We start from the raw sequence: 12,491 nt of genomic DNA, 5'->3' as shown, positions 1-12,491 counted from the left end.
AATTGACCTCAACCCTGAAGTATACAGTATCCCTTAGTATGGAATTTACCTCAACCCTGAAGTATACAGTATCACTTAGTATGGAATTGACCTCAACCCTGAAGTATACGGTATCCCTTAGTATGGAATTGACCTCAACCCTGAAGTATACAGTATCCCTTAGTATGGAATTGACCTCAACCCTGAAGTATACGGTATCCCTTAGTATGGAATTGACCTCAACCCTGAAGTATACGGTATCCCTTAGTATGGAATTGACCTCAACCCTGAAGTATACGGTATCCCTTAGTATGGAATTGACCTCAACCCTGAAGTATACAGTATCCCTTAGTATGGAATTGACCTCAATCCTGAAGTATACAGTATCCCTTAGTATGGAATTGACCTCAACCCTGAAGTATACAGTATCCCTTAGTATGGAATTGACCTCAACCCTGAAGTATACAGTATCCCTTAGTATGGAATTGACCTCAACCCTGAAGTATACAGTATCCCTTAGTATGGAATTGGCCTCAACCCTGAAGTATACGGTATCCCTTAGTATGGAATTGACCTCAACCCTGAAGTATACAGTATCCCTTAGTATGGAATTGACCTCAACCCTGAAGTATACAGTATCCCTTAGTATGGAATTGACCTCAACCCTGAAGTATACAGTATCCCTTAGTATGGAATTGACCCCAACCCTGAAGTATACAGTATCCCTTAGTATGGAATTGGCCTCAACCCTGAAGTATACGGTATCCCTGTGTGAGTGTTACCCATGGATGGGGACGTACTTATGCAGAGGTGTGAGTAGAAGCCCTCGTTCTTGAGCATGATGAGTAGCGATCCCCAGCCCAGCAGCACAGCAGAGAACAGCAGGTTCTCTATGACCGCAGTCACCGCCATCCACCACCGCCTACGATAGGCCTGGGCCAGAGAAGGAGCCATCGCTGCTCTGGGGGGAGAGAAAGAGAGCGAGAGAGAGAGCGAGAGAGAGCGAGCGAGAAGGTGGTAGAAAGAAAAAGACAAGAGGAAGGGGAGAGAGAGTTTAACATTTAACAATCGTTTCTTAAAGAATGAAGAACTGCACACACTCTCCGTACAGAACTTCAATGTGGCATCAACAACGTCAAAGGTCGACAAAAACTAAAAATACATATCAAAGCAAGAAAGGATTTTTTTTTTTTTTTTAAGTATGCAGCTGCTTTCCTCCTCACTTTCATCTGAGCTCAGAGAGCAACAAAAAGACAGGGACGGCAATATAAATTCTCTGTGGGATACTACTACTGAGAGTGAGGTTAACCACATGACTGACTCATCATCACCACCATCACGGCGACAACATTATTCTGGTTTCTGGAAGGAAGCTGTGCTGAGTGGTTTCTCTGCCCATTCTGCTATAATCCCTGAATGTGTTGACATTGACTTTGTATAAAACATATAGCACCCTTAACATAACAGACTGGTACGATGAAGACTTCAATAGACAGATGTAACGGCTCCAAGAGAAATCGAATTATTTCATGAGTTGGATAATTCATTGTGGAAATACTCTGAATGTAGACTACTCTAAGTTAGCAAAAAACCCATACATATGTCTGTAATATGGTGCTGAGCGATGAGCCGAAATGTTGGTTATTTATCATTTTTTGTTGGTTTCAATTATTTGAATTCCATTTAGTTATTTTATTTTTTGTGAGCTCAATGCGCACATTGCCAATTCCTCGAAAGATAAATCAGATCAAGCCCGAACTGTGCGATGTAGTAGGGAGTTTTAGTTTACAACAGGCGAATATTCGACAAAGTTTAGCGCAGAAAACCTGGTAATTAACTACAATGACCATAATCCATTGTGCGCCTACTTGTCCGGTCTGTGTGTTTCTGTTATGCCTGCTAAGTTAATATGTGTGATCGAGAGCAGTTCCTTTGTGAGGAACTCCACCTGAAAATACATGATCTAAGTGATTGATAGTTGGTATTCAGCAGTCATAGAAGTATGCCTTATTTACTTTGAAGAGCTACAAAATAAGTGATTTTCTTTGACAGCATAGGCAGCAGCTAGAGATAAGATGACTTGGAATGAAATAATAAAGTAAACAAATAATGTTTTTAGTATATACACAACAACTGAAATATTTTATTCAAGTAATGTAAATAAATGATGGTTAATAAGTGATAAGCCGTAATGGGCAGTCACTACCATCATGGGACTTTTAGTAATTGTTTTATTCTGTGTTACAGCATTCAACCCGCATAATCATAGTGCATTTAATGTTATTTTTTTTTTAAATCGAAATCGAAAACCGTGATTATTTTTTGAATAATAGAACTGAAACCAAACTGACTTCAAAAAGCACTAATCGCTCAGCACTACTGCAAAGACAGAAGGGTAGATTTGAGTGTACTCATTTCCACTGAAACTAGAGGTTTCGCCGAGTAAGCAGCTGATTTGTGCTTGGGAAGTGAACAGGATGGGGCTGTGTTGACTAATCAAAAATGTTCCTTATTTGATAATCCTGACACAATGTGGGATGATTCAGTTCTCAGTAAGTGGGGGTCTGATGTTTTTTGGTCAAAAAAAATTCTGTGGAAAGCAACCAAGAGAGCAAATGTTGAAGTTTTGGAGATTTCAAATAGATTAGAAAAAAAGGGTAAAGCTTCCACTGAAATGTTACTTCCAAGCTGTGTGGCTCAGCACAGCTTTCAAAAACTCAGTGTGTTTGAGACAAACACTTTAAGCCCACATCTTGATATTAGATAGGGTAAACCAAAATGTAATCAGCTGTTTTTAAGAATGTAACTGTAATCAGAATACTTGTGTTTATTTATTTTTGGGTTGATTAGTTACTGCATTTTTGTAATCTGATTACGTAATCCCGGTTACATGTAATCCATTAGTACCTAATTCTGACCATACAGTACATGACCAATAACTGCTTAAAAAAAAGGGACAGTTTCCCTGTTAGTGTAAGTGGAAAGAACTAACTGCCCCGAGGAGGGAGAGGAATAAGGGATTGGTGTAGAGGAGAATAAAAGAGAGATAAAGATGAGAAAAGACCTGAGTGGTGAGTAGAGTATCAACACCGACGAGACAGCCTATAGGGAGGAGGTCAGAGACCTGGCCGGGTGGTGCCAGAATAACAACCTATCCCTCAACGTAACCAAGACTAAGGAGATGATTGTGGACTACAGGAAAAGGAGCACCGAGCACGCCCCCATTCTCATCGACGGGGCTGTAGTGGAGCAGGTTGAGAGCTTCAAGTTCCTTGGTGTCCACCTCAACAACAAACTAGAATGGTCCAAACACACCAAGACAGTCGTGAGGAGGGCACAACAAAGCCTATTCACCCTCAGGAAACTAAAAAGATTTGGCATGGGTCCTGAGATCCTCAAAAGGTTCTACAGCTGCAACGTCGAGAGCATCCTGACCGGTTGCATCATTGCCTGGTAACGCAATTGCTCGGCCTCCGACCGCAAAGCACTTCAGAGGGTAGTGCGTACGGCGCAGCACATCACTGGGGCTAAGCTGCCTGCCATCGAGGACCTCTACACCAGGCGGTGTCAGAGGAAGGCCCTAAAAATTGTCAAAGACCCCAGCCACCCCAGTCACAGACTGTTCTCTCTACTACCGCATGGCAAGCGGTACCGGAGTGCCAAGTCTAGGACAAAAAGGCTTCTCAACAGTTTTACCCCCAAGCCATAAGACTCCTGAACAGGTAATCAAATGGCTACCCGGACTATTTGCATTGTGTGCCCCCCCCCCCCATAACCCCTCTTTTACGCTGCTGCTACTCTCTGTTTATCTTATATGCATAGTCACTTTAACTATAAATTAATGTACATACTACCTCAATTGGCCCGACCAACCAGTGCTCCCACACATTGGCTAACCGGGCTATCTGCATTGTGTCACACCACCCTCCAACCCCTCTTTTTACGCTACTGCTACTCTCTGTTCATCATATACGCATAGTCACTTTAACCATACCTACATGTACATACTACCTCAATAAGCCTGACTAAACGGTGTCTGTATATAGCCTTGCTACTCTTATTTTCACGTCTTTTTACTGTTTTATTTCTTTACTTACCTACACGCGCACGCACGCACACACACACACACACACACACACACACACACACACACACACACACACACACACACACACACACACACACACACAAACCTTTTTTTGCACTATTGGTTAGAGCCTGTAAGTAAGCATTTCACTGTAAGGTCTACTACACCTGTTGTATTCGGCGCACGTGACAAATAAACTTTGATTTGATTTGAGTAGTGACCCCTGAATTGACTGTCATGGTTCCACCTGTCACCCAGATCAAGAATGTTGTAACCCACCAAGGAGCCTCTGGGCACTTACCAACTCCCTCCAACCACAGTCCAACCTCAACCCAGGAGGAGCCAATGCCCAAGTCTCATCGCCCAGTGCTACAGGCGTCGCCGTAGTTCCTCCAGGGAACCTGCACCTGGAACCCAAGATCCCAGCCCCCGAGCGGTATGTCGGCCACCCGGGAGGATGAAAGGGGTTCCTCACTCATTGTTCCCTGGTGTTCGAGCTACAGTCCTCCTCGTTCCACACCGATCGGTGTGGGAACAGCAGCCACCATCCTGCAACTCCATATTAGCCTTCACTGCCGAGCTGTGACGAGTTTTCGACTACCCAGTTGGCGGACGAGAAGCGGCCAGCTGACTGTTCAACATCCGCCAAGGGGTCAGACCATTGGCTGACTTCGCCATTGAGTTCCGCACCCTCGCCGCCGAGAGTGGGTGGAATATGGAGGCCTTGGTCACCGCTTTCCACCAGGGTTTGTCTAACTCCATCAAGGATGAACTGGCTTCTTGGGACCTGGGAGAGGACCTCGAGTCCCTGATAACGCTGGAAATCAGGATCGACAACTGCCTCTGAGAATGTGTGAGACAGCACCTTTATGACACCACCCCAGTATTCCAGTTTCCTGAGCATCCCAAGTCTCCCCGAACCCAGCACTGAGGAGCCCATGGACCTGGGACGCACACGTCTGAGCCCACAGGAGCGTGACAGGCGCATTCCTCGAAGGCTACTGCCTCTACTGCGGAGGTCTCAGTCATCTCCGAGCTACATGCCCAGAGCTGACGGGAAACGCCAGGGCTCGCCAGGACAAAGGGAGACCCTGACAAGCTGTGCAGATACCTCCCAGCTACCCAGTCACCGTCTGTCACTACCCGAAACCCTCCAATGGGACAACCGTCAGCACCAGATTCAAGCCTTCGTGGACTCCGGGGCCACAGCGGATTCCATTGGTCAAGACTTTTACAAATTACAAATCCCCTGCGTGAAATGTCACATCCCTCTGCAGATTCAAGCCCTTGATGGATGCCCCATTGTCTCTGGCTTGGTGGAATATCAGACCAAGCCCATTCTACTGCAGGTTGGGGTGAATCACTCAGAGACTCTTAGTTTCCTTTTGATCACTGCTCCCGAGAACCCCCTCATCCTAGGGTACCCCTGTCTAGCTCTACATAACCTACTATTCTCCTGGTCATGGACAATTACATCCGGGAGTCGCTGGAGGCAGGTTTCATTCGCCCTTCTACATCCAGCTGGTGCAGACTTCTTCTTCTTCGTGGGTAAGAAGGATGGAGGCCTGCGTCCTTGCATCGATTACAGCGGGCTGAACCGGATTACGATCAAGAATCGCTACCCCCTACCTCTGATGTACGCCGCCTTGGAGTTGGCAAAAAGGGCCCAATTCTTCACCAAACTGGACCTCTGCAACGCTTACAATTTGGTGAATATCAGGGAGAGAGAGATGAGTGGAAAACTGCCTTTAATACCCCTAGTGGTCACTATGAGTATTTAGTCATGCCCTTCGGATTATTGAATTTACTGGCAGTCTTCCAAGCATTGGTCAATGCCACTCTTAGGGATATATTGAATAGGTTCGTCTTTGTTGACCTCGATGACATCCTGATCTTCTCCAAAACCCTTCCAGAACACATACTCCAACCTCACCACGTCACATTGACCTTATTGCGTTGTGTCTGACCTCACACTGTGGACCTATCAGGTATCAGAGAGCATGGACTGACACAAACACACACTCTGTTATTTGCATGTGCCTATGGGCACACACATACGCACACAGCCTGACCTAGTTAGGGAGAGTTTAGCCTTGTGCAATGTGCCTTGTAAAAATTGAAATTCTAGTGAGAAGATTTTCCTCCTGAGTATAACTCACAAATTTGTACATGTTTACCTGTGGCCAAAAGGCATGACGTCTGTATGTTAGATGTATGTGTGTGTGTGTATACATATAAGCACAGATAGAACAATGAGACAGATATTTCACAGGATGTATACATTTGAAGCATCCGCTTGGCGTTTCCACTCACGACCAAATATGGTTGTGAGAGGAAGCCCAGTGGCCGGCAGTGGGAGAAGATGGAACGAGATGGATTTTGGTCGACGTTCTGCTAATTTTCTCATCAATGAAAGATTTGATCTCAATTCAGTTTTCTGTTCCCAAAACTAGAATCTGTTATGAACAGAGTGGACTAAGTTTTGTAGAAAAAAATATAAAATTATGTTGTTTAGAAGGAGAGCAAAGACGAATTGAGTTATTGCACACACACACACACTTCAGAGTAGGCGGTCCCTAACATAAATATGCAAATGCATGTTATAGCATGCCAATAGGATCTCGCTAGCTCGTGCTTGGCTCTGCCCACCACCTTGCTTGTTCTGCCCACTATGACTCATTTGTTCCCATTTGAAATTATAGGCTGTGGTCTTTCTTGGTTTAGTTATAAAAATATTTGATATAAGTGTGAATAAATGCCAGTCTATCTGTGACCCTCAGTCAAAGCAGGTTTGACTGAGGGTCTATTACCTATCTTGAGCACAGGCCTGCAGCCGGACTGGGACTCCTGCCAGCTGGGGCCAAAAATAGCTGCAGTGGTCACAGACCCAGTTACACTTAACTACACTTGTACACTACATGGGAACACATCTATGTTGCACAGAATATCTGGTTATTACAATGGCTGGAGAAGTGTTTAAAGAGAAACTTCATCCTTTTTCAACATGAAATTGGTCATCTCTAGCACCACCCTAACATCAAATCAAACTTTATTTGTCACATGCGCCGAATACAACAAGTGTAGACCTTACCGTGAAATGCTTACTTACAAGCCCTTAACCAACAATGCAGTTCAAGAAAGAGTTAAGAAAATATTTACCAAATAAACTAAAGTAAAAACCAATAAAAAGTAACACAATAAAATAACAATAACGAGGCTATATACAGGGGGTACCGGTACCGAGTATATGTGCGGGGGTACAGGTTAGTTGAGTAGCAGCAGTGTACAAAACAAATGGGGGGGGGATGTAAACGTAAATAGTCTGGTGGAAATTTGATTAATTGTTCAGGAGTCTTATGGCTTGGGGGTAGAAGCTGTTAAGGAGCCTTTTGGTACTAGACTTGGCGCTCCAGTACCACTTGCCGTGTGGGTAGCAGAGAAAAAGTCTATGACTTGGGTGACTGGAGTATCTGAACATTTTGTGGGCTTTCCTCTGACACTGTCTAGTATATAAACTCAGTAAAAAAAGAAACATCCCTTTTTCAGGACCCTGTCTTTTCAAAGATAATTCGTAAATATCCAAATATCTTCATTGTAAAGGGTTTAAACACTGTTTCCCATGCTTGTTCAATGAACCATAAACAATTAATGAACATGCACCTGTGGAACGGTCGTTAAGACACTAACAGCTTACGGTAGGCAATTAAGGTCACAGTTATGAAAACTTAGGACAGTAAAGAGGACTTTCTACTGACTCTGAAAAACATCAAAAGAAAGATGCCCAGGGTCCCTGCTCATCTGCATGAACGTGCCTTAGGCATGCTGCAAGGAGGCATGAGGTCTGCAGATGTGGCCAGGGCAATAAATTGCAATGTCCGTACTGTGAGACGCCTAAGACAGCGCTACAAGGAGACAGCTGATCGTCCTCGCCTTGGCAGACCACGTGTAACAACACCTGCACAGGCTCGGTACATCCGAACATCACACCTGCGGGACAGGTACAGGATGGCAACAACAACTGCCCGAGTTACACCAGGAACGCACAATCCCTCCATCAGTGCTCAGACTGTCCGCAATAGGCTGAGAGAGGCTTGACTGAGGGCTTGTAGGCCTGTTGAAAGGCAAGTCCTCACCAGACATCACCGGCAACAACGTCGCCTATGGGCACAAACTCACTGTCGCTGGACCAGACAGGACTGGCAAAAAGTGCTCTTCACTGACAAGTCGCGGTTTTGTCTCACCAGGGGTGAAGGTCGGATTCGCGTTTATCATTGAAGGAATGAGCGTTACACCAAGGCCTGTACTCTGGAGCGGGATCGATTTGGAGGTGGAGGGTCCGTCATGGTCTGGGGCGGTATGTCACAGCATCATCAGACTGAGCTTGTTGTCATTGCAGGCAATCTCAACGCTGTGCGTTACAGGGAAGACATCCTCCTCCCTCATGTGGTACCCTTCCTGCAGGCTCATCCTGACATGACCTTCCAGCATGACAATGCCACCAGCCATACTGCTCGTTCTGTGTGTGATTTCCTGCAAGACAGGAATGTCAGTGTTCTGCCATGGCCAGCGAAGAGCCCGAATCTCAATCCCATTGAGCACGTCTGGGACCTGTTGGATCGGAGGGTGAGGACTAGGGCCATTCCCCCAGAAATGTGAGGGAACTTGCAAGTGCCTTGGTGAAAGAGTGGGGTAAAATCTCTCAGGAAGAACTGGCAAATCTGGTGCAGTCCATGAGGAGGAGATGCACTGCAGTACTTAATGCAGCTGGTGGCCACACCAGGTACTGACTGTTACTTTTGATTTTAACCCCCCCCTTAGTTCAGGGACACATTATTCCATTTCTGTTAGTCACATGTCTGTGGAACTTGTTCAGTTTATGTCTCAGTTGTTGAATCTTGTTATGTCCATACAAATATTTACACATGTTATGTTTGCTGAAAATAAACCCAGTTGACAGTGAGAGGACGTTTCTTTTTTTGCTGAGTTTAGGTCCTGGATGGCAGGACTCTTGGCCCCAATGATGTACTGGGCCGTACACACTACCCTCTGTAGCTCCTTACGGTCAGATGCCGAGCAGTTGCCATACCAGGCGGTGATGCAACCGGTCAAGATGCTCTCAATGGTGCAGCTGTAGAACTTTTTGAGGATCTGGGGATGGGACTCCCAATCACCGGCCCTGATTGGGAGTCCCATAGGGCGGCACACAATTGGCCCAGCGTCGTCCGGGTTTGGCCGGTGTAGGCCGTCATTGTAAATAAGATTTTTTTCTTAACTGACTTGCCTAGTTAAATAAAGGTTAAATTACATGTTTTTTTCTGTTTGGGTTCAGTATGAGCACATTCCAGATACAATATACTTATGTCATATAGACGTGGTCGTAAGTAATCTTTGCCTGCTCATAGTTGGCTAAAATCACATGATTCACACCCGATGATGTCATCAGTGTCTCCGGATCATGCCATCGGAAAAAACATATTTTCTTTTATCTTTGTAACTTCATTGTCTCCTGGCGCCGGATCTGAGGAGACCCCCTCTGAAGAATCCCCCTCCCCTGTCCATTTTGTTGATCTCTCTCCCCTTACTATTTCGGTCTTCATCTCTTTCGTCTGTCTGTCTCTCTGATTCTTTTCACCCCGATGCCCCCCAGCAGAACAGATAAAGTTGTATCTCAACCTTGCCAGGGACAGATAGAGGATGGCCCCAAATGGCACGCTACTCCCTTTATAGTTCACTATGTAGGGAATAGGGTGCCCGTTTGGGATGCATCCAGAGAGACTGCACCCGCCACACGAGTCCTGTCCACAATGACTGACTGACTGTCTGTCTGGCTGGTCGTGTTATGATTGCTATAACGACGATCACCAACGGGATGTCACGTCACTTCCAACCATCACTCAGATGGAGACGGCGGTTTAGAGCATCGGGCCAGTAACCGAAAGGTTGCTGGTTTGAATCCCAGAGCCAACTAGGTGAAAAATCTGTTGCTGTGTCCCTGAGCAAGGAACTTAACCCTAGTTGCTCTGGATAAGAGTGTCTGCTAAATGACTAAACAAAAAACAGGGAGATGTTGCTTGATGTGGACTAAAATGGGTGCTGGTACTGTTTATAGAGGAGCCTGTACATATTACTGGTGTGTACTGGCCCAATTCAGGCACTGGTCATAAGTCATTTTTTGTTTAGTGTGCCAGTGGAACCAAAGGGGAAAAAGGGGAAATGGTCTGTCAATGAATTATCTTTCCCTTCAGCAGGAAGATGGTACCAACAGACATAGCAGCTCTGCTTCTAGCTCCTAAGCAACTTTGGAGTATTTTTGTGTGTTTTTTTGTTCTTCACCCAGTACCCTGCCATGAACTTAAGTCACTGTCACTAGCCGGCTACCACCCGATTACTCAACCCTGCATCTTAGAGACTGCTGACCTTTGTACATAGACATGGAACACTGGTATCTTTAATAATGGAACACTGGTCACCTTAATAATGCTTACATACTGTTTTACTCATTTCATATGTATATACTGTATTCGAGTCAAGTCCATCCCATTCAACCATTGCTGTATAAATACTATTCTATCCTACGTATTCTACATATATACTAAATATTCTCTCCACATACTGTCCATAATGTCTATTCATTCCATCATATATTTATATTTATACTCCGGACTCCGACATTGCTTGTCCTAATATTTATATATTTCTTAATTCCATTCTTTTACTTTTAGGTTGTATGTCTTGTGTGTATTGTTGTGAATTGTTAGATATTACTGCACTGTTGGAGCTAGGAACACAAGCATTTCACTACACCCGCAATAACATCTGCTAAACATGTGTATGTGACCAATAACATTTTATTTGATTTAAAAAAGCAGCATTCTCAGAAATTCAGCAACTTTTGGAGGACAGTGGAAGTTGATAAAGATCTTCTTTATTGGTAAACTAATAATAAAGAAGCCCTTTTATCAACTTCCACTGTCCTCCAAGAGTTGCTGAATTTCCAATTCCTGCTGTAGACACCAGTTAAGGCAAAGTAAATACACCATATGTTAACACTGGCACCACCATTCACTGGCCATGTGATGAACAGATCAGTCTACTGACACCAACTAACTGTGAAGTGTGTCCAGTGAGAAAGAGATGACATGTCATAGAATGTTTGCATCACAACCAAGTCTGTGGCCCTGGTTGATTGGTGCTGTTGGCATGGTCATAGGTTGGTTTACTACTAGTAGTAATATGGAGTTAAAATGGATGGTCACAGATCTCTTCCTAAAACCAGGGGTGGTAAAACCGCCCCACCTCTCTCTCTGTCACTCACTCTCAGCTGTTTCCCCTAGTGCGGCCAGTCACTTGACCTCTCCTCTTGGTCCCCTGTGTGCGCACTAACAGCTGCGTCCAGGTGACACCGGTGGTGACACCTTTTACGTGCACAGCGCATGGACTGGCCAGTGCCGCGTTCAAATCTGGACCCATTTCCAAATATACAAAGTTGACTATAAACAATCTACTGGTCACCCTCCATTATACTACTCTTATGGCCAAACGACACCTGAAACGTGTCAAGACCAAATTTGTGATGTGTATATAATTAGCGCCAAACATAATAGTGTCAACATATTAACTTTAGCATTGTGCAAACTGATATAAAATCATCCTTGTCACTCTGTCTACACAAAAGGCATGTACATTAATAGGATAACAAATGAAAAACTATGTAATATAAGAATGAAATAGAATGAGGGGAAAAAACGAATATTCAAGAGAAGTCTTGTGCCATGTGCGTAAAGTCAAATTCCTCTTACCACAGACACAAAAGATTAACATTTCTGAACATGCAAAACCAAAAAATATGATGGAAATGACTTACTTCAGACGCTAATCCCTGAAAGAATTGATATCTATGGTAAATGGTTTATTTCCCTTCTTTAGTGAAAAAAAGCGGGACTTAAAGTGTTCATGTGTTGCTAACACGTTACACAGTCAGTTACTGTTGGTCTTGTGAAACTTCACTTTCCATTCGGTTAGTTCCTCGTCACAACTTCATTACATCTGCATGGTTTTAAACCCCTCCTCTCTCCTTCCTACGGTCTAGATAAACCCCCCACCCCACACACACACACACACACACACGCCGCAACGAATTTCCATTTACGCATGTACGCCCAGTTGTCAGTGGTACTTCACAGCTGTCAAATCTTCAAACCCTGCTCTACTGCGCCACCTTGCGGCGATATAAAAATATATATACACTAACAAACAGCATAAAGTCTTTCCTGGTGAGGTTAGCCAACATCAGGGTTTCCCAATGTAGGAGTTTGGGAAACCCTGGACTACATGGTGAGGGGCCATATTGAGACACACCATGGCTTTACAATGTGAAGAATAACCACAGCCATGTATATCATTACACTGCTCTGACCCCTAACTG

The 12,491-nt window shown here is 44.5% G+C and overlaps 1 protein-coding gene across 1 annotated transcript in view; it reads right to left on the bottom strand.

Annotated features, from left to right (window-relative positions):
• slc43a1b (solute carrier family 43 member 1b) overlaps positions 1–12,101 on the bottom strand; it is a 36,506-nt gene extending 24,405 nt beyond the window's left edge. Inside the window, exons 1-2 of the mRNA XM_014208952.3 lie at positions 11,931–12,101; positions 780–940 (exon numbers count right to left, since the gene is read on the bottom strand). Of these exons, the coding sequence (XP_014064427.1) occupies positions 780–933 (154 nt within the window). The 5' untranslated portion in view covers positions 934–940; positions 11,931–12,101. The remainder of the gene's footprint in view (positions 1–779; positions 941–11,930) is intronic.
• Positions 12,102–12,491: the final 390 nt, after the last annotated feature.

Source organism: Salmo salar, chromosome 08 (assembly GCF_965601325.2).
Source record: "Salmo salar chromosome 08, fSalSal1, whole genome shotgun sequence".
Classification (NCBI taxonomy): Eukaryota; Metazoa; Chordata; class Actinopteri; order Salmoniformes; family Salmonidae; genus Salmo; species Salmo salar.
This window is presented reverse-complemented; position numbering and strand designations above follow the sequence as displayed.